Source organism: Gopherus flavomarginatus, chromosome 5, assembly GCF_025201925.1.
Source record: "Gopherus flavomarginatus isolate rGopFla2 chromosome 5, rGopFla2.mat.asm, whole genome shotgun sequence".
NCBI lineage: Eukaryota > Metazoa > Chordata > Testudines > Testudinidae > Gopherus > Gopherus flavomarginatus.
This window is the reverse complement of record NC_066621.1, coordinates 77,674,167-77,701,313: the sequence shown is the minus strand read 5'-3', so window position 1 is coordinate 77,701,313 and position 27,147 is coordinate 77,674,167. Positions and strand designations below refer to the sequence as shown.

General features: G+C 41.6%; 2 protein-coding genes across 5 annotated transcripts in view; both read left to right on the top strand.

Annotated features, from left to right (window-relative positions):
* Nucleotides 1–27,147, top strand: part of APIP (APAF1 interacting protein) — a 305,323-nt gene that overhangs the window by 189,402 nt on the left and 88,774 nt on the right. The window lies entirely within an intron of this gene.
* Nucleotides 872–21,022, top strand: ELF5 (E74 like ETS transcription factor 5). 4 transcript variants are annotated; one of them, XM_050955499.1, is made up of 7 exons: nt 872–979; nt 5,016–5,143; nt 11,805–12,038; nt 17,190–17,240; nt 18,699–18,767; nt 19,901–20,108; nt 20,619–21,022. In XM_050955499.1, the coding sequence occupies exons 2-7, from the start codon at nt 5,062–5,064 to the stop codon at nt 20,713–20,715; spliced, it is 741 nt and encodes a 246-aa protein (XP_050811456.1). In that variant the 5' UTR covers nt 872–979; nt 5,016–5,061; the 3' UTR covers nt 20,716–21,022. The 4 variants fall into 4 exon arrangements, with proteins under 4 accessions (XP_050811456.1, XP_050811454.1, XP_050811457.1 ...); XM_050955497.1 differs by lacking the exon at nt 872–979 and adding an exon at nt 3,644–4,157 and having other exon boundaries at nt 19,901–20,096; XM_050955500.1 differs by lacking the exon at nt 872–979 and adding an exon at nt 3,644–4,157 and having other exon boundaries at nt 19,901–20,104.

Here is a 27,147-nt window from a genome sequence, read left to right as displayed (position 1 = left end):
CCATTCTATGCATCCGAAGAAGTGAGCTGTAGCTCACGAAAGCTCATGCTGAAATAAATTTGTTAGTCTCTAAGCCCTCGTCCAGACTAATCCGCGGCATCGGCGGGTTAAAATCGATTGCTCGGGGATCGATATATCGCGTCTAGTCTGGACGCGGTGTATCGATCCCCGAGCGCGCTTACATCGATTCCGGAACTCCATCAATCCGAACGGAGTTCCGGAATCGACGCGGAGAGCCGCGGACATCGATGCCGCGCCGTCCAGACTGGTGAGTACCTCGATTTTAGAAATTCGACTTCAGCTACGTTATTCCCGTAGCTGAAGTTGCGTATCTAAAATCGATTTTAATTCCTAGTCTGGACGTGGCCTAAGGTTCCACAAGTACTTCTGTTCTTTTTTCGGATACAGACTAACATGGCTGCTACTCTGAAACTGATAAATTGATAGATGACTTCAGGCAAGTCATTTCATCTCTCTGCTCCTCGACTTCTTCATTTGTAAAATGGGAATAATGCTACTTAACTTCTGTACTTTTGAGGCTTATAACTGAAATGTGATAGCCCTTTTAAGTGCCAAGATTCCAAAAGAAGTCAGAACAGCAAAGTGTCCCACACTGAGGCAAGTATGCAGACCTGATTTTTTAATGTTGCCCAAGATTCACAGTTACTTAAGTCAACAACTTTAAGAGGAGAATAAACAATACAGTATAAAGGTAAACATTCTGCATTTAAGAATGTTTCTCCTCCCTTCCCTCAGCTGTGTCGCACTCTGTATTATCACTGTCATCAAAGGGAGTGTGTATAAGAACCTGAAAAACCAAACGAACCTGTCTGTAAGGAGTTCCATATATCACAGCACTGCAGGTGGCTTTACTTCCACAGTGCTGTGTGTTGCTGCAAGAAAGCCGTCTCTTTCCCCTTGCTTCTGAGACCTCCTTTTGGACCTAAACATTGCGACGGGAATAAGCACCCATCTGCACGTAAGCTCAGTTTGTTTATTGATGTCAATATTTGTAAAACAGATTTCCAGCTGCCAAAGCAGCATGTGTGCTGGGCTGATTTATCAGTCACCTCTCTGATGCCATTTGTGTTTGGGCTTCAAAACACTTGTTCTGACCAACCCATTTAATTTCAATGTAGTAAATTATTGATCGAGACATGCCTGTCTCCTACCCAAGGAATTGAACCTCAACAAATATGTTTTAACAGATGACCAATCCAGACCTGTCTCATTAAACCAAAAGGAAATTAAGTGTTTCTTGCGGCCCTGGATCAGCTGGAGCAAAACTAACATTGAAAAGATCTCCTGTTTAAACAAATGACTGCCCTTTGCCTTTTTTCCTTAAGAGTACATGGAAGCAGATATAGCACGTGTTTATAAACAGTACCGGGGTAATGCTGCAAAATTAATTGACATGACCTAAATCAATAATATCTGTTCGCCTAGAATATTTGAAAATAAATTAGTTCTCTTAGTGACCTTGAGCATAAATAGATTTAGCTGTAAAATACACAGTTGTATACGGGACTGATGGTGTAAATCAGGTACCTCTCTAAAATGGGAATTTCTCATTTGTAAATTAGGTTTGTCATCTACTATGGTATATTGCTAAGCCCTTTAGTGGTAGCAGACTTGTCACTATAGCTGCAAGCCAGGTGTCAAACTGGAGCTAAAGCTGCTTCAGATCTAGAGTTTTGCAGTTTGGAGAAATAAACTCTGTTCAAACCAAGCCTTACAGATCAGATGTATGTTCAGCTCTGAACTTCTCCATAATCTGATGAGCCTGATCCAGAAACAAACCTATCTTCACTTCTAACATGGTGGTGTTACCCAGAATGTATCTTTTCAGCCTTGGAAAATCCTCATGAAAACATCTTAGTCCTGGCATGAAATCTATTCACCCATCATAATGATGATGAGGTTGTAAAAACTATAAACCTATTTTACTTACCTAGCAACAACTTACTCCAGGTGAAGGGATGATTAGATCCCTTCAAGGCAAATTCATTCCATTATGTAAGTAGTGACAAATTTCCAAATGTTAGCCCTAAAAATATATAGTTTTAAAAAAATCAACTGCAGAATTATGTTTCTTCCACCCCCACCGATTATATGTATTTCTAGTAAAAAGTACTTTTAGAAACAGTGTTGAAACTTGCAGATGGTTTTTGTTTGGTTTTTTGTTTGTTTGTTTGTTGTTGTCCTGCCACCTCTTGCCTGTTGACAGAGACAAAGGCTGTAAGACTGTCTCTGTTGAAGTCAATGGAAAAATTCCTTTTGACTTCAATAGTGCCAAGATTTCACTCAAAACTTTTTCTGATGTGGGAAGCAATAATTCACTCTTCTACAGGAAGCAGGCATGAGGTGGTCCCAGACATCTGCATTTTCCAACAGCTTCTATGATATGTTGGATCAATGAGCTTCCAATAACATAGGAGACATTAGAGTTGCTTCTACCTGAAATGAGATGCACTTCTTGGTGTATTTTTTGCTTATTTTGCTCATGCTGGTGTATGTCTGCCAATGGCTGTCCCATTTCGAAGCTTAATTATTACAATTATTGCTGTAATACACATGGTTAAACTGACTGCAAAATATAGTGCTGGGAAGGACATTCCCCTTGTGCATATAGGCAGGGTTAGTGTCGGGGTTTCCCCTTCTATGAGGCACTGAACAGGGATTATCTGTTAATGTGAGATATGCTTACATGGTCCTATCAGTGTTCTATGATGGAAGAAGAATTGGGGGTATTGGTGACTAAGTTCTTCCTGTTTTCTTCTCCATTTCTCTATGAAGTCTCTATCTTGGTACTAAACTCTGTTTCTGTGTGGTTGCCACATTGCATCTAACCTGTCATAACTCCCTGCAATATGAAACCTCCATGATCTGATGCAAATATGAGAGTTTAATTGCTTTGACTGCAGAAGAATTAGGGGAGGATTTTGTGTAATGTTAGATCCTGCATCATCCATGAAGTAATAAACATGTCGTTGCTCTGCCCTTCTAACTTGTGTCTGAGTAAGTATAGTATAGGGCACCTATTTCAGTGAATGGCAGCCTACTACTGGTGGAGAAAGCACATAACTGACTTTTGCTACAATTTTATATTAAATACTACCTGGTCTCATTTTTATTTATTATTGAGCCGTGGCATTACCAGCTCTGCTCCTATAAAATCCTGAAATGTCTGGATTGCATTAGTACTATAGTCTGATGTTTTATTTTCAATTGTGGTGTTCATTAGCAAAATACATGTGTACATGTAACACTAGCATCACACTAGGTCCACTAGAAACAACGTGGCAATATAGCAGCTCAAGTGATCCACAGTGTTTGAATGTTCATGTGTTCCATTCACATTAGAACAGTTCATTGGGTCCGTGTTGTTTCTGGAACATGTCCACACATTGGACCCAATCTTCAGTATGGAAGATAATTTTGGGGACATCCTAAATGTTCCCATTCTCTTGGTCTGCTCCCATTTCATCCAGGTAAAGATTATGGCTCTCTCTCAATTCCACTAGAGAAAGAAGTGACAGTTTTCAGAGCATGTAAAGTAAACAAATCTCCTATCTTACAGGCCAAGATGCTGATGAGCTGCTAGAGCATTACAATCATCTAACCACAGTCATCAATGCCTTGACTCCCACCCCCATTGTGCACAAAGATTACCATGGTTCACTAATGAACTATGTCAAAAGGAGCAGATGGCCAATACTGCAGTACAACTGGCACAGCATGGATCTGGGTCCCTATGCCTACTGCAAACAGCTTGCCATTTTCTTTATTTTATTTTTTTATTTTTTGCATTATACGAAATATTAATCTTTAAGACTATATATGATCATGTTAGCTTACTCAAGTTTCTTTCTGCTAGGAATGACCAGATCTGGAGTTAGTTATGGAAGGCAGAAGAAACTAAGGTTGAAGAGATAAGAGCCAATTGTGTCAAATCTGTGGCAATTTACTTTGCACTTGTATATTCACTGCAGCACAACCATGGAGCTATTACTAGACACTGGAACAGTGACAGTCTCAGTCTCTTGCAGATGGAAAAGCAGAACTGAGCCACAATGATTTTCGTTCCATTTTGTTGCTTGTTTCCAGACCACTAAAATTAAATCAATTACAGTTAAAGTTCACATGGGAGCTCAGAGGTGGGGTATCACAAACCTCACCTACAGAAAACTGTGTGTATGTGTTTGTCCATCTGTCCTCTGGAATGGTCCCCCTGAATCCCTCTATTTCACAGACTATGTCTCATTTAAAATCTCATCTGAAAATATAGCTTTTCTCCCTTGCCTAGATCTCTTAATTTCTCTCTCCCTTTATTGTTTCACAATAGAATTGTACACAATTCATAGACCAGTTTGAGAGGGAAGTGTCACACAGTGAAGTTTTCTATTATTATTAAACAAGTTTCTGCTTGAATTCCAGCTGTGACCATGCTTGAGAAACAAACTGAGCTCCAGTTTGAGATTGATTTTCAGATACTACATATTGTCCATAAACCATAGAGTGTCTGATGTCTGCGCTTGTATCTGATTTACACTGTAAGCGCCTCGGGTCCAGGACTATGTTTTGACCATTTGTTTGACAAGGGCCTTGTTCGATAAATCAAAAAATGATCTTAATAACTAATGATATTCACCCTGACCATACGTCTGGTACTGTCCGATAGGTCTGTTCTTCCCTGGGCTTTTACACGTCACACACAAGAATCTATGGGAAAACTTCATACCACCCGCATTCATGTTTAGTCATAAATCTGCTTGCAGATCCTTTTAAACCAATAATGTTCTTGTTGAGCTCATTAACCCCTTCACTGCTGCCCCTGAAATTTTCAAGAGCTCAACTATTCACTTCCATGGAACTTTAAGTGGATGCAGCATGAACCCAAGGGTACTTTTCACAGATACATGCCATTCCACATTAAAGCAGTTATGGATGTGCCCTTATAACTTAGGTCCTTGATACTTTCTTGCCATGCTTTGACTATTATCTTAATATTTTAGGGGGATATTGGACTCAGTCACTCACAGCACCTTTCTGCCAAACACAATGATCTGCGAACCCCTGATGTCTTGGACAGAATTGCTTGGGACAACTGAGGACTATTATCCCTCCTTTGATCATCAGACAGGTGTGTACAAAGACTCAGTTTGAAAAGAGGTGTTCAGTTAATATGTGTCCAGAACTGGACTGAATTTAACAGTGTTACCATCGGCTCTGATGGGAAATGGCCTGTGCATGTTGTGCTCACTGCTGAGTCTATTGCCACCTTTATTTCTAATTCAAGCATCACTGCTCTGTTCAGGCGCACAAGCTGACTGTGTGCAAGATAGGCATATGAATAGCAACAATAATGGTTTGCAATTCTATAGTACTTTTCAGCTAAAAATCATGTATCTACAGGAGACTTGTGTTGCTTACATCACTATAGTGTACGGAGCCCTCACAAACATTTAGTGGATTCCTCATCACAACATCCCTGTGGAATAGTGAAGCATTCTCCCCATTTTGCAGACGGAAAAGTGAGTCAGAGAAATCAAGTGATTTACTCAAGGTCACCCAGCAAGTCTGTGGCAGGAATTGAACCTAGATCTCCTGAATCTCACCCTAGTGACCGCCAAAAGAATTCCAGTGCTTTTCAGCTATCAATTAATTGTTTCTGAATTGGGCATTATCATCTTCATTTTGCAAGAAGGCAAACTGAGACTCACAACATTTCAGTGATAGTCCCCCTATGTTACAAAGGGAGTCAAAAGCAGAGTCAGGAATAGATCCTTGTATGCCTGGCTCCCAACCTTTTGCTCTGTCCACTTGAAACACAGCACTTGTTTTGAAGTCCCTTTGTCTATCGATGCATGTTATCCGTACTATGGAATACTAATTTAGTTTGATAGAGTGACATCTCTTTGAATTTTCTGCAGTTTTATATAAATTTATTATCCATAGCAGCAATGACCAGTTAAATACATAGTTAACATGTAAGGTTTGGGATTTTAAAAACCAGCACAGATCTCTGTGGATTGCAGTAATACATCAATATTAACTCAGTAATGCCCCCACTGGACTAGTTGCTGATTACTCCTGAATTTCCCCCCCCCCCCACTGTGCATATGGAAATCCTACGCTTCGCCAGGCCACAAGACTCATCTGGGGAGTATAGTTAGTTTTAAGGAATTCACTCCCAATGCCATGCTTTCAGGCCAAATCCCTGATATAGAGGTTCAGTTAGCATTTCCCATTAGAAATTCTTTTCCTTCCATAAGAGTTTGATTCAGTTCCTAAAAAGCTGGATTTTTTTTTCCTCTCCTCCCTCAGTTAAATCATTCAACAGGCTCTAAAAATACAGCATAATTTCACTGATGTTACTGAGCCAGGCTTGAGGTGAAACTTGGATCTGACTCAGGATTTCATGCAATATTTTTCTCCCATAAAACTACTTTTATGCCTTCAAATTACAGAGTTGGTGTTCTTACAGAACAGACCTTGTCCCCTCTTGAGACAGTTTAAGTATTGAAGAATGGCACTTTTCAAAGAGCTTAAACCATAACAAGTTTGTGATCATCATAGACTTCATGCTTGTTTCTGTGGTGCAAACCTTGGCCATTCAGAATTTTCCATGTTATTAGAAATAGAATCTGCTCCAAAGGGGCACAAGTCCCTAATGCTTCATCTAAAGAAGAATCTCAAGTGCTATGCAGGAAATAGAAGTTATTGTTTGTGGGAAATGCTCTGATTTTGAAATTTGTTTCCATTCTGAATCAAAACAAAAACAAAGAATTTCTAAGTTTCCTGTGAAACAAAATCTTGGGGGGGAAGAGTGGAGGAGAATCATTTCAGGTAAATCAGTGTTTTATTTCAATTTTGACTTTTTAAATTTTATATTATAAATTTTAGCCTGATCAAGATATCTTTCAGTTTTTTTCTAAATAAAATTAGGAATGTGTCAAGTTCAATAATTCTGCATTTCCCAATGGAAAATCATTCCATTGGAAAATGTTCTACCAGCTCTGAGCATCTTCATTAGCCATTAGCAGTATACGGCCTCTGACATGTAGTTGTGCAGTTCTGACTCCATCTAGTTAAAGGTCAGTATTGCACATAGATACTGCAAGGACATTAAACTGTCTACTTTAAAGTAATTGAAATGTTTCATAAGCTTGACATCATTACCACTGTGCTGTGATTCTACCTGAGAACACATACTAAGAGGGTTGGGCTGAGTATGTACATGGCCTTCATTTGACCCTGTCTGCAGCTGCATCTCCCCTTCAACTTTTTCTCCCTAGGATTGCTCAATGTTGGATGCTTCTTCACATTTCTAGCATCCTTTAGGGCTACAATAATTTTTCCCATGAGCTGATTTAAAACATTCTTATAGAACCCACTACATTGTTTCACTTTTTTTTCTCCCCCAGTAGCCCAGGAACAAATTTCACACATATTTATATTATATCAGTGCTAGCAATGCTATACAAATAGACATAGGATAGAAAAAGAAGACAAATACTTCATTGATTTGAAGCACAAGAAGCATTTAGGCCAACAGAATAAGGTTTTCCCCAGGCTGTTATCTGGCCAAGATAAGAGTTAAGATACCTACACTTTTGGGGGGAAAGTACCATAGGACTTTGAATGTGCAAGTTTGAAGTGAGTTCCTCCTCACATAAAATAGTGGAGAAAACTTGAAAAAACTGCAGGAGCCTATAATGAGACAGGCAGAATTTCAGAGATGACTGAGTGCAAAGTGTAGCTCTGGTCTCACTTCTGTCTACATCACAGTTAGAACAATACTAGGAATACAACACTTGTCTTTAAACAGAATTATGTCTTATAAGATTCTTGCTCACTTTCTCTTACAGTGTGGAACTGGTCTATGGAAAAGGGCTATAGAATTGATCTACTCTACAGATAAACATGTTATACATAACCAGGCTCTGCTACATTCGTCTGCTGGCATGGTTCATGTCAATTTATTTCCCCTGGGTTGGAATGTAACGAACACACCAGGATTAAAATACTCAATCTGGCAAAAAAGTGCTATGGGATAGTTAATGTAACCTAAATCCAACCTTGAGGCAAGTAACACTCCACAACTTTGGAAAGGTCCAAGTCATGATTTGAACTCTGTGGCTCTCACTTATCTCTGCTTTCAACTTTCCCTCTCCCCTAGAGACCTGTAGTCATGGGTGCTGAAACTAGGACTGCAGGGATGGGAGTGGGGGAGGACTGCAGCATCCCCTGGCTTGAAGGGGTTTCCATTATATACAGGGTTTACAGTTTGGTTCAATGGTTCTCAGCCCCCTCCACTATAAAAATTGTTCCAGCACCCCTCTAGTTCTAGACACACTTCTGAAATGCTCCTGTGCTGGCTGCTGAGTGATTTATTTGCTCCCCACCTTATCTCATCTGGATAGTTTTCATTTAGAATTTCACTATACAGCAAGGAAAAAATATCTGGTCCTTTCCCTCCCACTCAAAGGAAACTTGTATATCTCCTGTACACGCTCTGTCCTATAGCCAATCTTTCTTCCAGAAAAGTATTCCAAATTGCGTAATCTTTTGGTACAGTGCATACCCCAACAGAAGAGAGAGCTACTCAGAAAGCTAAATTTCAGAGTAAGGAGTAAAGGAAGAGCGCTGCTGAAAATGCCAGACCTTCATGTCAGCACCTGCTGAGTGCCCATGACAAATGTCAGCACTTTTTGGGGCCTTAGAATATTTTCCGACTTCCAAAAAGAATGCAATCTTTTTAGAAGCCAATAGAGAAGCTAATCCTGACAAGAACTGTTCCATGAAAGGAGCATGCTATCGCCTTTATATTGCCAGCAAAGCTGATATTTATAATGATCAGGTCAAATCAAAATTTCAGGACCAGTTGTTTAGGTATTTCAAAGTTACTTACTGTACTTTTTAACTGTAGAGGAACAGTTGCTTTTATCTCACATTACCCTAAGGGAATTAAAAATAGATACACCAAAGGAGCAAACTTCATTTAACTCTTCAACACATTGGAAGGAAGTTGTGGCCTTGACCCTCACCCCATCTCCTACATACACAGAAAAAAATCCAAACAGCTCAAGAGTCCCAAAAGTGCAAACAAGACAACACCAAAAATATAGGCTGGATTGATGCCTTGGTGCCTCCACCTGGTTTGGGAGTAAGGTAGGCTACCCTGTTCCAATTCTGTCAACGGGCCTGGAGACAGCCCTCACAGTCCCCCACACTGTTTCTTTACCTCTTCTGGCTAGCCTCCAGAGCCAGCGTTCCTGTGAAATACAGCTAACTTTCAAGCTGCTCTTCTCTAGCAAAAGGCCTGAGGGGAGATGATGGCTGTACAACTGCTTCTCTCCCATCATGAATTAATCATCCTCTGGCACAGGTATATACAGAGTTCCAGAGCCTATAGAATCTGATCCCATGCCAAACTGTGTATCACAGCTGATCTTTCTTTATAAAGGATCAAACAAAATCTCAGATTTAAATATGCTCAAAGTTTTGAGAGTCCAAAACTCAAATCCAAAATTTGCATCTTTTGCCCACCTCTCCTCCTTTCTAGACTGCCTCCCTTGGATGGGATGATAGATCCCCAGGGCGTCTATGACACTTAAAAATACGTTCAGCATTATTTTAATTCTATATGCACAAATAAATGGAGATATTTACAGTACATGGATGATACATGAAAGAACACACTTGTCCTGTAAGTTTTAAAACTTCATGAAAAAGATCTTATTTATATTATAGAAACTCATTTAGAATGCAAGATCAGTATTTCAGACATTGTCACAATTTTGAACCATTCCGTTAATTTCACTGGGGCAATTAAGTCTAAAACAACAGCAGCATTTACCCTGAAATAAACTGCCTGGCTAGACTGTTGACAAAAAAAAAAAAGACAGTTCATATTGTTTGCATGCACTGCCATCTGATTGTATATTGCATATATTTGTCATACAAACTGTGTCCCAAAACTAAATATATGGGGTTAAAAATGTAATCTGAACATGAAATAATAAATCCTGGCTGATTGATTGGAAAGAGGAATTAGGAAATCTAAAATGAGATAAAAGATGCTTTTAGAGGAGATTTGAATAGAAAGGAAACAGTATCTATCTAATCTAACTGCTCACCTTGATATGTATAACATTTTCGTCCCTGTGGTAGTTCATTCCTGGCTATTTACTGTCACGTATTTGCTCAGGCATGATTAGGAGAGGGCCAGAGCCTCTAGTGGTGTAAATTGGCATAGGTCTTTTAAAATGAATAGAGCAACAATCTCAAAGGCTGATATTTCTGTCATTGGCCCAGAATCTCTCCTGAGGCAAATCATTACTCATCCTCAAGGACTTCAGTATAACCAAAAAAAAATCGTGTAAGTATAACAAAAAGAATTTGTCTAGCAAGTTAATAGAAATAATGAGTCTGGGAGGCAGAATTTTGTTTCCATTTTTCACAGGCTCTAGTAAAATGCATCCAGAGTTTAAGAGCATTATAGAGTCTTTGGCTTTAATTCTAGCGGTTGCTCCACAGAGGCTGCACCTGCACAGACATCCAGTCGGAACCTCTTGCAAGATGAAGGCCTTTTCCATGTATGTTTCCCTCAGTATCTGGTTTGCAGGTACAAAGCTTCCTATTACAGTTAGCTACAGATATTCTCTGTTAGCTCAAGCGGTAGAGCTCTGTGTTTACATCTAAAGAAACAGTATTCAAATCCCAGCTCCCCTGTATAAGTGATCTATATAGTAATAATGTCTGTTGACTACAACATATGCCTGTGTTACACTGCTCCTACTTTCAGCACCAGAGCTAGTTTTAAAAACACTCTTCTACAAACAAATCACAGAAAAATAATTTTCAGGTTTTATTATAAAATAATAGCAACAAGCTTCTCCCACTGATTGAGAAACTTTTTCACATTTTTTGAAAAAATGTTGACACTTTTGACTGAAATATTTTTAGACTAAAATTTGCCTACCCACTCTACTAGCATCGTTCTTTCTCTTTCCTTTATCTGTCGGAGATGCTTACCTAAAAAGAACTTTTCCGGAAAGTACATATTGCACCATCTAGTGGCAGTCTCTAATATAACAAATAAAAAAAATTCACACAACCCTAACACTTACTGTGTACTTCGGGATGAATTGCATGATGATAACTTGCTGGATATAGCTGTGAAAACAAGCATCTCCCTTAGTAATAAATTTATATTTGCCTACCTGCCAGAGGTATTATTTAAAGCTTGTAGAGTGCTTTGAGACATTTCTCAAGTGACTCAGCCTCTCATTATGAGAAACTGCTCATTTTTATTGCAAAATGTACTACGCGCTAGAGAAATTTGGTGTCCCTTCCCTTTTATTGTTGACAATTTATTTACATCAGAAAGAAATAACCATGAAATTGAGGAGTGAAAGAGAGTTATTTATGATAAAGGATTTGATCCCACAGTGTTTTAATTATCCTGCATGAATATTTTTTGTGCCTCTCACTTTGGGTCTGTGTTTCACCTTGTGTATCACACTTGGGGGTGTGACAAATTGAGAGGAATGTTCTTTTGCAATCCTCCTACAATAATGTGCTACATACTAACTAATAATAATACCTTAGATGCAAAAGACTGTAATACTAGGCACCAAAACCTAAGCAAACAGTATTAAAAGGAATACTCGAGGAAGCTTATGGCCTTACTAGAATAAGGTACAGGAACGTCTCTTGTCTGGAACTTGCTTACTGGAAAGAATTTCATAATGTAAGTATTTCAGCTTCATTTCTCTCTTCTGCTGAATCTCTTGCAGTTGGCGATTCTTGCTGGACATCTATTCACCCGGAATACTGGAGCAAACACAATATCTGTGAGTGGCTGCAGTTTTGCTGTGACCAATACAAGCTAGACGCCAACTGCATCTCCTTTTCCCACTTTAATATTACTGGCTTGCAGCTGTGCAGCATGACCCAGGAGGAGTTCACAGATGCTGCTGGCGTTTGTGGCGAATACCTTTATTTCATCTTACAAAACATCAAGATACATGGTTAGTGTTTCAGAGATTAAATGCAAAACAAAACAGCCTAAACTTTTGTGTGAACTTCATGTTAGTGGAAGGTTCTGGACTGACAGCCCTTGTTCTAAAGGCCCTTGTTTATTCACAGAAGAGGTGAAGCACCTCTGGTGTGTAGATACTGCAGTGATCAGCCAATTAGCAATCCAACAGATAGCACAGGCAATGAGGTTACTGGCTTCCCAACTGTGACCTCTTAATGTCACTCAAGTCTGACATGACAGGTTCAGCTGTAGAAGTAAAACCATAGTTCAGACTCCATGGTGTCTTCAGTCCTTGGCTTCTCCACTGAGACTGTCCTGGATGCAAAATGTGGTGTTTTAGCTCAGATAGAACTGGACTGAGACCACCAAACTCATTTCACATAGACCAGCACAATATACTACTATGTTCCTCTCAAAACATCAGAAGTTGCACTGTTTATCTGATGGTGGGCATGATGTTTTGTTTGGCACGTGCTATCAGTATAATGTGTAATACAAATGAGAGCCTCATTAATACACTTGACATTATTCTCAAATACAATCAAATTTCTTTACTTATTTTCCACCTAATTTTTTGCTTCCTGAAAGATTAAAGATTTATTGCTGCTTAAGTGAATTTAGGCTCATAAACTTCTAAGCTATTGTCTGTCTGTCCTAACTGAAGGAAAGTGAAATTTCTTCTACAGCTAGTCTTTATTTTAGATTCCAGGAGATGAATAGGATGGTTCCATAGGGTTCAGTTCTGATGATAACTTAGATGGTTGACTTTTCATGCCCAGGTCAGGGAGACTTAGCAGGTCTACTCCAGTGCCACGCTATTTTTCCCATATCCAGATGGATTATAAAATGTTGGGTAATTTATTTATAGAGTTAGACCCAATCCTGCAATGCATTCCAGCTGCTTTGTGCCTCTCAGTGATTCAAGGCTTTCCTAAAGCTGGCTTACCTGGCTACTTTAGGATTCTCCTGGTCTGGGAGAATTGTTGAGTGGTGTAGAGTTGTCATAGGGCTACTGGCAACTGATGCACTAGGTATGTCCATGGCAAAAAGGGTCAGGGCCTAAGCATCCCTTCACTCTAACAATTCCTGGCTGCTAGAACAGCCCCTGGAGGGCCATGGATGGTTGACAGTGCAGGCCTTTCCCTACAATTGCTCCTTACTGCTAGGAGCCACTGTGGCTCCATGTCCAGGAACTGAGAGCAGATAGACCAGAGGTGGGCAAACTATGGCCCGTGGGCCACATCAGGCCCATGGGACCCTCCTGCCTAGCCCCTGAGCTCCTGGCTGGGGAGGCTCACCCCCGGCTCCTCCCCTGTTGTTCCCTCTCCCCCATAGCCTCAGCTCACCCTGCCGCTAGTGCAATGCTCTAGGCAGCAGGGCTGCAAACTCCTGGGGCAGCACAGCAAAGGGGCAGGGAGCGGGAGGGGGGTTGGATAGAGGACTGGGGAGTTCAGGGTGGCAGCAGGGGTGGGGTACAGTCAAGAAGGGGGGGAAGTTGGAAGGGGCAGCAGGGGGCAGTCAGGGGCAGGGGTTCCAGAGGTGGTCAGGGAACAGGGGGGGTTGTATGGGGCAGGAGTCCCGGGGGGGCTGACGGCGTGAGAAGCAGGAGGGATCAATAGGGGGTGGGGCCGGCCAAGCCTGGCTGTTTGGGGAGGAACAGCCTCCACTAACGGGCCCTCCATACAATTTGGGAAACTGGATGCAGCCCTCAGGCCAAAAACTTTTCCTGCCCCTGAGATAGACTGTCTGTCCTGTTTTAGAGTAGCAGCCATGTTAGTCTGTATCCGCAAAAAGAACAGGAGTGCTTGTAGCACTTTAGAGACTAACAAATTTATTTAGCTTTATTAGCTTTCATGGGCTACAGCTTACTTCATTGGATGCATGCAGTGGAAAATACAGTAGGAAGATATATATATACATAGAGAACATGAAGCAATGGTTGTTACCATACACACTCTAACAAGAGTGATCAGTTAAGGTGAGCTATTACCAGAAGGAGAGGAAAAAAACTGTTTGTAATGGTAATGAAAATGGCCCATTTCCAGCAATTAACAAGAAGATGTGAGGAACTGTAGAGGGGGGAAAGAAGCATGGGGAAATAGTTTCCACTTTGTGTAATGGCCCATCCACTCCCAGTCTTTATTCAAGCTTAATTGAATGGTGTCCAATTTGCAAATTAATTCCAATTGAGCAGTCTCTCATTGGAGTTTGTTTCTGAAGTTTTTTTGTTGTTGTAATATTGCGACTTTTAGGTCTGTAATCGAGTGGCCAGGGAGATTGAAGTGTTCCCTACTGTATTTTCGATTGCATGCATCCGATGAAGGGGCCTGTAGCCCATGAAAGCTGATTCTCAAATAAATTTGTTAGTCTCTAAAGTGCCACAAGTACTCCTGTTCTTTTTGTCTCTCCTGTGCTTTCCATGTTCCTCACATTCACTTCCCAGAGGAGAAGGAAAAACAGCTTGACTCCAATGTGACAGACAGGTGATGAGCAGACAGAGCAGACAAAGAATGGATGAGGAGCAGAGAAGGACAGTGACAGGTTGGCAGCAACCGACATGAAGGGGACAGGGACAGGCTGAGTGGGAGAAGAACAACTGGGAACAAGTTGGTGAAGGGACATGCTAGGAGTTGATGCTCCAGGGATGAATCAGGGTTGTGCAGTAGATGAGGCTGCTGTCCATAGGAACCCTGCCATACTGGTTGCAGAAGTTAGAATGTGGGTGGTGAGTGAGACGGGACTGCAGGGGAAAAAATGGTCTTGTGTTTTTAAGCAGTTGACTGCTGCTCTGGAGTACTGGCCTCTGCCACAGAATTCCTATGTGCTGCTGGGCAAGTCACTTGGGAGGAGACTTTCAAAAGCACTAAAGGATTTAGGAATACACATCCCATTGAGCGCCACAGAAAATCCCATAAGGAAATTAACAATTCTGTATTAAGTGCTGGTGTTGAACTACGTTCCCTCTAAGCAGTGCGGCTGCACAGCAGCCTATTAAGCGCCGCGCAGGTGCTCAGGGCTGTGGCAGGGAGAGATTCTTCTCCCCCAGACCCAGACCCAGCCCAACCCAGCCACAGACTTGCCACGGCTGTGGGAGAGGCATCTCTCCCACAGTCCCAGCCCAGTCTGGCCCGGAGCTTCTGCGGAGTGCCTCGTTCAGCCACAATGCATGTTTCCAAGCCCTTCTCTTGCCAAGGCTTTGGCACAGTGGCAGCTGCATGAGTCAAACACTCTTTGAAAGCAGCTCTTTGCCATTATGACCCATGCAGCAGTTCAGTGTGCTTCCCCGGCTCACCCAGACAATAGCCAGGGAGTCACCTAATGAGTGAGTACTAGGTGCAATCCAGGCCACAACTGTTTGGGGTCGAGGAAGGGGCGCCTCTCCCACAGCCACAGCAAGTCTGGGCCAGGCTGGGTTGGGGCCATGGGAGAGGCACCCCTCCCACCTAGCCCAGGTGTTACTGTGGGGAAAGAGAGCTGGGGGTAATCCTATCTCCCTGTCACAGCCCCAGGGCAGCCTGCACCCCAACCCCCTCATCCCTGGCCCCACCTCAGAGCCTGCACCCCAGCCAGAGCCCTCACCACTATCCCTGCACTTCAACCCTCTGCCCCAGCCCAACCCCAGAACACCCACCCCCAGCTGGAGCCCTCATTCCCCCACACCCTAATCCTCTGCCCCAGCCCTGAGCCCCCTCCCACACTCTGAACCCCTTGGCCCCACCCCAACCTCATGAATTTTTTTATGTTCACCAATATGGAGGTGATGTGTCACACATCACCCCCATATTGGTGCACATAACAAAATTCATTCCGCACATGGATGGGAAAAATTAGAGGGAATGCTGGTGTTGAATGGTATGCAGTAAATAAAGCCTGTGATGAGAAATTATGAGAAATGTTAAATAGCTGTTTATTCAGTGTTCACCATCCATCCTACGTACTGAATTAGGTTGGGGTCCTTAGAAAAAAATCATATGTGATTATGTAATTAAAGGCCTTATCATAACGCATATGCACAAAGAGGCCAAATTAAGGTTATACAGGCAACCTTAACTTTCGCATTTCCTAAACTGAGTGCCTGATTTTGCAACCTGAATTTTCTTTCACTGTATGGGTCTTTGGCATAAGCACTGACTCCATGAGTACTCTGGGGCTGGAGTACCCCTGGGGAAAAATTAGTGTGTGCTCTGCACCCACTGACAGCCAAGTTCCCCTCGCCCCCTGCCCCACGTCCTCCTCTTCCCCTGAGCGTGCCATATCCCCACTCCTCCACCTACCTCCCAGCGCTTCCTGCCCGGCCGCCACCAAACAGCTGTTTGGCAGCATTAGCACACTCCAGGAGGGAGAGGCAGGATTGGGAACGTGGCACGCTCAAAGGAGAAGGTGGGAAGAGGCGGGGCCTCATGGACAAGGTGGAGTGGGGGTGGGGCAGGGGCAGAGGGGGGCATCGAGCACCCAGGGGAAAGAGGGGAAGTCGGCACCTATGGTCTTTGGTATGTGATACATTTAGTAAATGGTGTGAGCACTCTTGCTGCTGTACAGAGATGCCCCTTTGGTATGGACTTTGCTACAAGAGAGGATCTCTGCTTGAAGCAGTAGAGGGAGAAGTGAAGAAATGGGCTTTTAAGGAGAGATCTGATGAAGAAAGATGGACTAATCCAAGTGTATAGGACAATAAAGAAAACAGCAAAAGTGAGAGCTAAAGAAAGATCTAAAGGGATCAAGTAGACAGGAAGCCTGGCACAAGCCAAAAGAGCACAGTGAGGCCATTAAGAGGTAATGAGAGTAGGGAAGCATGCTGAGGTAGGTGATACCTGTTTAGGACCTTGAAGACAAGGATGAGGAGCTTGAACTTGTTACAGGAAGTAAGAGGAAGCCAGGAAAGGGATCTGAAGATGATAGTGACAAGGTCAGAGAAGTGGGCGGGAAAGCTGATCTTTAGCAGCAGCCTTTGCATAGACAGGAGACTCATCTTCCTTGTTGCAATTTGTTTTTCTATAGTCGCTATTGTGAGTTTATATCCATGCATTCTAATATAGTGGGGAAAGGGCTCTAGCTGTGCCTTAAGATTCAATGTAAGGTCATTCTGCACAGTTTGTGAATAGAGAATTGAACACTGGATTGCATGTTTTCCTCCCCATAGGTATTTCCTTTTTTACTGACACTGAAGAAACCAAGCCAACTATCAAAGATTGTAAGTAACCTTATTATGTACAAGCAAAGCTCTGTTCACTAGGAAAGGTGTGGTGTGTTCTATGATTAGCAATACTTCCTGAGGCAGCAGTTCAAGGGATTTTTACAAGTGAGAAAATACTCCAAAAGTTGTCTCCACTTGAATGCTTTTAATTACAGACTCTTGTGGTGGGTAGGGAGACGGGTGAGGAACCCAACATAGGCTCATTTTCTCCCTCTCCCCTAAGGATCTAGCACTATCACTGTAGTGCAGTGCAATGATGGCCTGTGGTTCTAGAACCACATTCAGCTCTTGCAGAGTCCCTGGGTATGGCTGGGCTTACTTGTGTTTTGCCTGGCTATAGGAAGTATGGAAAACCCTCTGACACAGGACCACGTGTTTCAAGGCAGCACAGAGAGCACTGAACAGATGACCCGAGCTGCCAAAATGTCACTCCAGGAAGTGGATGGGGAAGCACACTGGTACATTGTCCTGTCATCACGTGGTGATAGTGCTGTGGCACTGTCTCGTATGTAATTCTAGTTAATGCCATTTGGGCTGGCAGCAGGGTCTGAATCCCAGAGTTTCAGCACTAAAAGAATGAGTCTCTTCTTCAACTAAAGGAGTAAGAACTCTCACAAGAGGCTGCAGCAAACTCAGAACCCCCTGGGGATCAGCCCTTCGAAAGGGACATCTAATACACACTGAAGAGTGGGTTGCACAATAATGCAAAGTTCTGACCCCAGGCATCATAAAGTGTTTCCCACCTGATTATTTTGTAGCTCTCTGCTACTCCATTCAGTGAAGGGGCTTTCCAGATTTTCTTTGTTTTAGTACCATTGCTACAGAGAGAGCCCCAATACTCACCTTGAAGAACTTGCTATCTCTGTCTGTGTGCAAGGCAGGACAGGTCTGCTGATTTGTAGAAGGTACAGAACTAGTGGTGTTAATCAGCTTTTGAGATCCCTCCTTCAGTGCCATCTGACCAGCTCTGTTTATGTCACGGCAACATCATGACCGGCCCCCTTGCTCAAATTGGGTGATATGGCTTGCATCTCTGCAGTGGTGTTACCAAATCTCACATTCACCTATTGCTGTAGCACTTTGGCCATATGAACCCTCAACCATAGTGCAGTCTGAATTCTAAAGTCCTAGGTTCCACATCACAGATGTATATGCCGTTGATGAAGACAGCCCTAAATTCCCTAAAACTGTAGATGATATGTAAAATGGTTTCATTCTTTTTCTTCCTTTGTGGTGTTTGTCTCTGTCAAATTGTTCAACTTCAAGTTAATTATTCACTTCGGTTTATCTTTATGATAAAGGTTTTTTTAAATTTAACAACAGATCACATGCCCAGTTTGACTCAATGTTGCATGACATTTAACTAGGTGAACACGGTGCCCTTTTGACCACATTTTCACCAGACTCTAATTCCTCCTCCTTCATGTGCCACGTTATTTTGTAATTCCATTCCAGACAATGATAAGGCTTGCCTGAGAACAGGGGGCTCTAAGAGTCAAGAGTGTCACAGCCACGGGAGAACAAGTAGGTATATATTTGAAATGCAGAAATTGTGCTTGAAAGATTATGAGACATATAAAGCCAGGGTTTCAAATGCTTGTCACAAAAAGGGGTGAATCACTTAATGATACCCCAGGTAAGCTAAACATAAAGTGGTGGTTGGTACAACTCTCACAATTGTAGCATGAGTCTCATTACATGGGTGCTTTCTTGGAATCAGAAGAATCTCAGCTTTCATTTTATTATAAAGGTAAGCTTCTGGCTTTCAGAGTTGTGGAGAAAAGCTGGAAAACGAAAACTGAGTGTAACCTAAAACCTCAAAATCCAGAAGGCAAATAAACAAACCCAAATGAATTATTTTTAAAAAAAAACCTCATGATTTTTTGAAGCCACTCATGATTTTGGAAGGCCTGGCTGAAGATTGTTGAATGCTTGAGGTTGGTAATTGGGTTTGTAGCTTCACCATTTGCCTGATTCCTGGGACATTGCTTACTCAGAATCTCCTTAAGCATGACCATGCATTCACACACAGTAACCAGGTTTGTACACTTTCTTTGGAAGTTCTTGTCCCTTCCAGAGCATTTGAGACTCAGGCAAGCCTCAGGCTTAAATTGTAGTACCACAGAGACATCTACCTGTGTGGGGAAGTTTGCTCACCTGCTGCCAATGTTGTAAATGTTCCTGGATAAAGGGGAATTTGATTGCAACTGGTAATCCAGAACCTTTTACCAGCACTAAATTCATGTCAAACCTTTTGAAATTAATCTAAAGGTGGGCTTTAAAAATAATCCCCAAATCCAGCTGTCCTTTATTAGGGAGTTCCATAACTAGTTTGTGGAAATCCATACTGATTCCTGGAGGCTAAACCTATCAAGGATGCAACTTCATCCCAACTTTTTGAAGGACAAAAATTCAAAATTTTACAGGAGTAAATGGCAGATTCTAAAATTAGTTCCTTTTCAAGTTCAGCCTGCAGCAGGTAATTTGAATCCGTTTACAGATAAGCAATGCGCTTGATTTTGTAAGCAAAATGGATGCCAGAGACAAGTGGTTAAAGATCTTGAGCACATTGACAAACCTGCTGTACTGATTATTTGTATTGTTATAGTACTGCATCTCTGAAAGTCTGTTAATCTTCTGTCCTTTTCCTGCTGAAGGCCTGCAGAGTTCTCACTTGTGGGAATTTGTAAGAGACCTCCTCCTGTCTCCAGAAGAAAACTGTGGCATTCTCGATTGGGAGGATAGAGAACAAGGCATCTTTCGGGTTGTTAAGTCAGAAGCCCTGGCAAAGATGTGGGGACAAAGAAAGCGAAATGACAGAATGACATATGAAAAACTGAGCAGAGCTCTCCGGTGTGTTAGTAGGTGAAAATGCCACCACATTACTAATGGTGTGTTATATGAGTCCATTTCACACAATTATATTGATTGCATAGCTTTTTAGTGTATTATCCAAAGGTCATGAGACAGAATCATGGCGCTTTTGGTTACAGATAAGATTACAGGGACAGATTTTCACCAGGTATAAATCACCTTAACTCCATGGAAGGCAATAGAGCTATTCTGACTTACACGAGGTGAGAATTTGGCCCATGGCTTAGCAGTTCATTCTGAATTGTGGCCATCTTAGAAGCAAAAACACACATGCAATGTTTGTTTTAAAAGGAGCAAATTTCACCCTTCAAGAAGTCTGGGAAAGCTTTAAACTCTATAATGCAACTTGATCTGGGGGTGTGAAAATATCCATTTAACAGAAAGAAAGGATTGCTGTTTGATGGAAAACATCAGACTGACTGCTCTGTTATGTTCCTATTGTGTACTACTTGGGAACAATTCCTTTAAAGTAAATACCACTTCTATTTTGTACCACTGCAGGTATTATTATAAAACTGGAATTTTGGAACGCATAGACAGAAGGCTAGTGTACAAGTTTGGAAAGAACGCCCATGGGTGGCAGGAGAACAAGCTATGAACTAACAGTCCCATGCATCAGACTGATTATGCACTCTGCAACAGGAAGTATCTGACTGCAATAGACATTTGAGAGAAGGATTTTTTCTCCTGCATCTCTCCTCTACGCCAGTCTGGAGCCGACAACTGTTTCTGAGAGATTGGCCATAGCAACACATGACAGCACATGAATGGGGTGGCTCTTCCCCATTATCAGGGCTGGCTCTAACTTTTTTGCCGTCCCAAGCAAAAAAAAAGAGTGCCGCCCCGCAGTAACATCCCCTACCGCAAGCACCGCCAAACCCTGCCCCCCCAAGGGCTGCACCGCCCAAGCCCCTGCCCCACCTGAGTGCCGCGCCACCCAAGCCCCCCACCCCTCCCAAGCACCACGCCACCCAAGCCGCCCGCCCCCTGAGCACCGCGCCGCCCCGCCCAAGCTCCCTGCCCCCCTGAGCGCCGTGCCATTCAAGCCCTCCCCCCCGAGCGCCGCGCTGTGCCGCTCAAGTCCCGCCCGAGCACCGCGCCACCCAAGTCCCCTCCCCTCTAAGCACCACCCAACCAAAACAAAAACAAACTAAAAAAAACTCTCTAGCGCCACCCGGCCAAACCAAAAAAATAAACCAAGCACAGCCCCACCCCAAGGTGCCGCTCCAAGCACGTGCTTGCTCGCTGGTGCCTGGAGCTGGCCCTGCCCAGTATATACTTTGTAACCAGCATTAGCTCGTGCATAGCTCTTATGAAAATAACATGTGTGATGCAGCTCAAGGTTTTGTTAAGATGAATTATTTTTATCTGTGGCACCTCTTCCTGTGCCAAGAAGGGCTCTCTTTTGTCATTGCCTATCAGCTCTCAGTATGAAATTCCTGCTAACATTTAAAAGGAGAGAGAGAGAGAGAGAGAGAGAGATAAGGTTGTTAAATATTTTGCAGAACATAGTCTTTTTTTCCTTCCCTTGGCTAGAAAGTCAGTATTTTGGTTCATCTAGAGGCAATACCATTGCTGTCAGCGTGTGTTCCAAGGGCCCGAGTCTCAGGTCTGCTACGCTCCTTTGTGGTGGAAGATCTGGCCAGCTGAGAGTCATCGTCCGTTCCCCCTCCCCCCATATATCCACAGAATTAATCTGTCCAATCAAGCCAGTCAGCCATAAGAAAAACAGAGTTTTAAGCACTAATCTGATTTCCTCACTTAGCTACTAATTTGACTTTTGCAAATGTATTTTGCAGGTTTTACTGTACATACTATGAACGGTTCACTGCAAGTATTGAATAACTATGATTTGTGTTATGTTAGTTGTGACTGATCACGTGGTATTAATTCTGTCCTTGATTGGGTTGGCATAACTCTTACTGCAAGCACTTTTGGTGCAACTATTTGTCTCTGAACTAAAAATTGACCGTCCACAAACACTCACATGAGAGTTTGAACCTCCATGAAAATGAGGTTCTAGTGTTTCCAGTGTTTGGGGAAAGCAAGCGTGAAAGGGAGCAAGCATCATTAGAACAGATGCAAATGAATAGATGTTGAAAACTGTATAAAGAATTCACCCAATCTCTACAGAGAATGGCTGAGAACTTCAAAGCAGTCTACAGCATAAAGCCACATGTTAATTTAAGTTAATATGTAGCTAAATGCCGTTGACTGCTCAAATTTCAACCAGTGACTACATTTGTTAGAGTAGAAGGTGGTATCTGAACAATTCAACGTTGTTTTTGAAAGCTTCATAGATGTACTATATTTTAACAAAAATATTGCCCTTTCCACCTCAAGGGCTCAGGCATCCCCTCTTAGTACTACCTGAGATGGCACTTTGAGGGTATAAATGAGGTTCTTTTCTTGTTTTCAAATGAGTCGCTCTTCCGCGTGTTTCTCTGTGGAACCTGAATGTAGTGTTGTGTGTTATCATCACTGTCCCCTTTACACAACTCTGTTTCTTTTAAATTCAAAATATAATTTTACTAGTAACAATTGTTTCTTTTTGTTCATAAAGACCTGGGTGGTTGGTCCTATTAGTCAGGGCTGGCCAACAAGTAAGCAGCAAGCTAAATGCTGCAATGACACTTAGGCTGGTGCTGTGCTCAGGACCCTGGGAAGTCAATGGGGATGCAGAATGGCGTCACCTGACTGTAGCAGGCATTGGAAATGTGCTTCTTGGGCTTAACCCCTGCTACACCTGCAAGATCAAGCCCTAAGGGTCACTCGAGATATTCCTCTCACTGCGTTTCCCAGCTTCATCCAGAAATCGTGTATCTCTGTGAATGGATTCCTGTAGTTGCAGCTATTCAAAGTAGCTTTTGTTTTTATCTGGTTAAATGCTATGTAGGTTTTGAGTAGGCAGGGGAAGCCCTTCAGAAGGACAGACAGGGTATCAAAGTGGTATCAGAAAGTTTAAGTGCTGCCAGTTACTGCTGCTGCCCATCACTTGGCAAGAGAGAGCAACTTTGCAGAAATAGAATATTATCATTGTGTATCATGGCCATGACAAGGGCATTAAACCTAGATTCTAAAAAAACCCTCATTTTAGGACCAAAAAACAATATGCAGCTGAAGGCTGAACATTTTAAAATACAATCTAAATTTTACAAATATTTCATATAATGAAAATATTATGATCAGGCTTCTTGGCCAATGCTAATACAAGCAGAGTTTTCTACATCTTCACAAGTGGCAGAAATAGCCCAGGCATTTTCTAGTTAGGTACTGTTAAGTCATCACTGGCAGAATCTATTCAGAAGTACTGTATGATCCTCATTTCCATTAGACTAGCACCAGCAAAGAAAAATCAGCAAGATAAGAAGCACTGAAGTGCAGTATGGAGAAAGAAGCACAGATGCGAAATTTTACTGTAAATGTGTTTTTAAAATGTGAATTACTGTAAAATATCTATTTTTGGATTGTGTATCTTTTCCAACTATTGTAGTTTGTAAACAATGAATGAAATATTTAATATGCAAGATATGTGGCTTTGTTAGTTTTTTGGTTGGGTGGGTTTTTTTGTTTGTTTTTTCGTAACTCATGCCAATGGTGCACAGAGTGCCCATAAACTTCTATCAAATGAAACAAATGTTTAACAAACTCAGGCAAGCCATGCCAGAGATACCGCTGTAGACCAAGGTGCCCTTCAATTGCTTTTGCAATTCAGTTTAAGATTTGAAGACTATGGCTGAACTACAACCCTAGATTATACTTACAAGCACGTGTAGCAAAAGCCTGAGACAGACATTTGAAATAGTCCATTTATGGTGCCCATTAGGGCACTATGCTTTGCCGTTCCACTATAGCACAGACATGTAAGTAAAAGACAGAAAATGTTCTAACACGGGGTAGTCTATTATGTTCTTGTCAAGGCCCAAATTTTCTTGGTCAAGGTTCAGACTCCAGAGAAAATAATTTAAAAAATAACAATGACATGTAAATAAAAAGATTTCGGGGTCCTTTCAAAAGGGTTTAGTAGTCAAGATTTGGCCCGCAGTCCACCTATTGACTATCCCTGTTCTAAGATTAACCTTAATAATGTTTACTCAAGCTCCATATTCACTGTGGTTGGCTCTCCATGCACCACATGTAGGCATATACAGTGGTCAGTACTGTTGCTCCATCGGGGGTGGTATGTCTATATTCACGTTCAATGGCAGTATCACAGTATTGCTACTGTACAGGAGTGCTGCTCCATGAACTTACCTCACTTGCTGAACAAACGTATGAGCAAGTAAAACACTGTAAAGCTTGTCTACCCTCAAAAAGTTTCTAAAATTTCAAATGAATTAGATTTTTTTTCAATTGATTCATCAGTGAGTCAGGACTGTGCTGCCATTCTAGATGCACGTTAAGATGATATAGTTAACTGGTATGCTGAACACATTGTAAAACATTTTGTAAGGGGAGTGGCTGTTTGGACAGAGGAGAAACTGCCTGCTAGAAATTTGAAGAGAGAGTCTGAAAGAGCCTCAGTTAGTATAAATTGTCATATCTCCACTGACATCAATGGGACTATAAAAATTTACAGCTGCTGAGGTTCTGCCCCTTAGAGAGCTGCAAGTTAATATTGCTAGTAGTGCTCTCACCTCAGATGTGTCTACAGATCTTCAAACAATTCATGACTGGTACATTCTTTATTATGCACAGTTTTCAGACACACCCAAGGCAACTTTGAACCACAGCGGTATATTGGGAATAACTCCATTGAATCCAGTGTCATTATACCAGTGTGATCAAAATCAGAATGATGCCCACAGACTACACAACTAAAAATGCAGGTAATTTTGTACAAACATACATACATTGTACATTCATTTCCAGAAGGAATCATTTTAATTACTTTCAAATACATTACTCTGTGAAAACTAGTGTTAAGCCATAAAGTTTTAAGCAGCAGGTTATTGCATAGGTATTTCCTTCCTTTATACCTCACAATTTACTTTTGTTTTAAAACTGCACACGCTGGCTAATATTTATTTTTGACAATACTGATTGATATTTAATTACATAGAGAATTATAATAATACAGACGATTCTTTTAGTAATTTCATCTGCCAAATCAGACCAATGAATAAAGAGGAATTAAAGCAAATTCTTATGATAATTAAATGCACTGAATTTAATTTACAAAAGTAAACAAATCATTTGGCCCCAAATTGAGATTGCCCAAATAGATTCATTATTTAAAGCCTAGAGCACTAGGTTATTAGATTCAATCACCTTCTATAGCAAATGTAAACATACATTTGTATTACCACATCAAGCCTGCAGACGTGCCAAGTTCGGTAATGCCTTGAATGGCTTAATCTCCAGCTGGGTGAATGTAAAATCCATTCACTAATCTTGAGTCACAGTTTACAGATTAGAACTGAACTTTCCTTTGTAGACATGTGAGATGTAGTTTGCATGTGTGTGTGTTCTAAACACGTCCCTAAAAAGTAAAGTGAAATTGTGCCCAAAACAAGTTATGTAAGAAGAACAATTAATACAAATTCTATTAAAGTTTCTTAAACTTGAGTGCAATCAAGTCAACACTTGAAAGAAAACAACTAGTGCTCATATAGAGCACAGCACAAATGAAACATTTTATTTGATAACTGCAATCTTGGCCCCTTGCCTTTATGGAATTTTAGGAGGTAAGGTTATCATGTGCTAAGCAAATGACATGAACACCATCCAGAATACAAAAGGGCTAAAATCAAGTCCTTGTAATGAACAATCTAATTTGCACTGTGTCCTGCAGTTCGTGACATTCTCTCATTGTATGACTATCTAAACCCTGGCCTGGGCTCTTTTAAAAAAAAATTTTTTATGGATCTTAAAATTAAATTCTGCTAAGATGGTTAGTTCTAAAACAAGCTAAGATAGTCAGCCAAAGCCTTGTTAACCAGAAAGAAACCATCCCTAACATGCAATGCTGAAGCAGACAAAAATGTATTTGTTCAATACAGGCTCCAAAATCAGGAAGAATATCAGTGAAGTTTTTCACCTGAAATGGCAAGGCAAAGCAGGACAAGAATTTCACTTCTCTGTTTCAGAGTCTCTTAGTTCTCATCTCCACTACAAGGCCCGCAATCTTTCTACTAAATCAGAAGTGTGATCAACACTTCCCCCGACAAAGCACTGATTCTCAATCTCCAGTTTCTATTAAGTCACCTGGGCTGATATCCTGAACCCTAGAAAATTAAACAGGCTCCCCAAATGTGTTTTCCATGGAAGAAGAGGAAGCAGGTGAAGAGCCATTAGTACTGAATACTGGAGCCTCAGACACACAGAAGCATCCAGAATCTCTGTACCCTCATCCATGAGAGATTTTGGCTAGTGGACTCCTGTAGGCACAGATTCTGTGCCCACACACTCATGTTTTCCTCTGTGATGAAGCAGCACCATTGTAGAATATTGGTCAATAGAGTGCAGATGAAGTACAAACCCCACACAGTCTGTCATAAACAAATAAGTAAGAGTTAATAGAACAGAAGTACTCCATATTTCTTTTGCCTTTAAAGGGTTAACAAGTTCAGTGAGCCTGGCTGTCACTGACCAGAGGACCAAACAGGGGACAGGATACTTTCAAATCTTGAAGGAGGGAAGTTTTTGTGTGTGCTGTTAGTGCTTGGTTGTTGTTCTCTCTGGGTTCTGAGAGTGACCAGACGTGCAACCAGGTTGCTCTCCAATCTCTCTGATACAGTCTCTTATGTGCTCAGAATAGTAAGTACTAAGTAGATAAGGCGAGTTAGGCTTATGTTTGTTTTCTTTATTTGCAAATGTGTGTTTGGCTGGAAGGAGTTCAAACTTGTGTTTTGCTGAAAAGGATTTTAATTTGTACTTGTATACTTAGGCTGGGAGGGTATTCCCAGTGTCTATAGCTGAAAGACTCTGTAACATATTCCATCTTAAATTTACAAAGATAATTTTTACTGTTTTTTCTTTCTTTAATTAAAAGCTTTTCTTGTTTAAGAACCTGATTGTTTTTTTTATT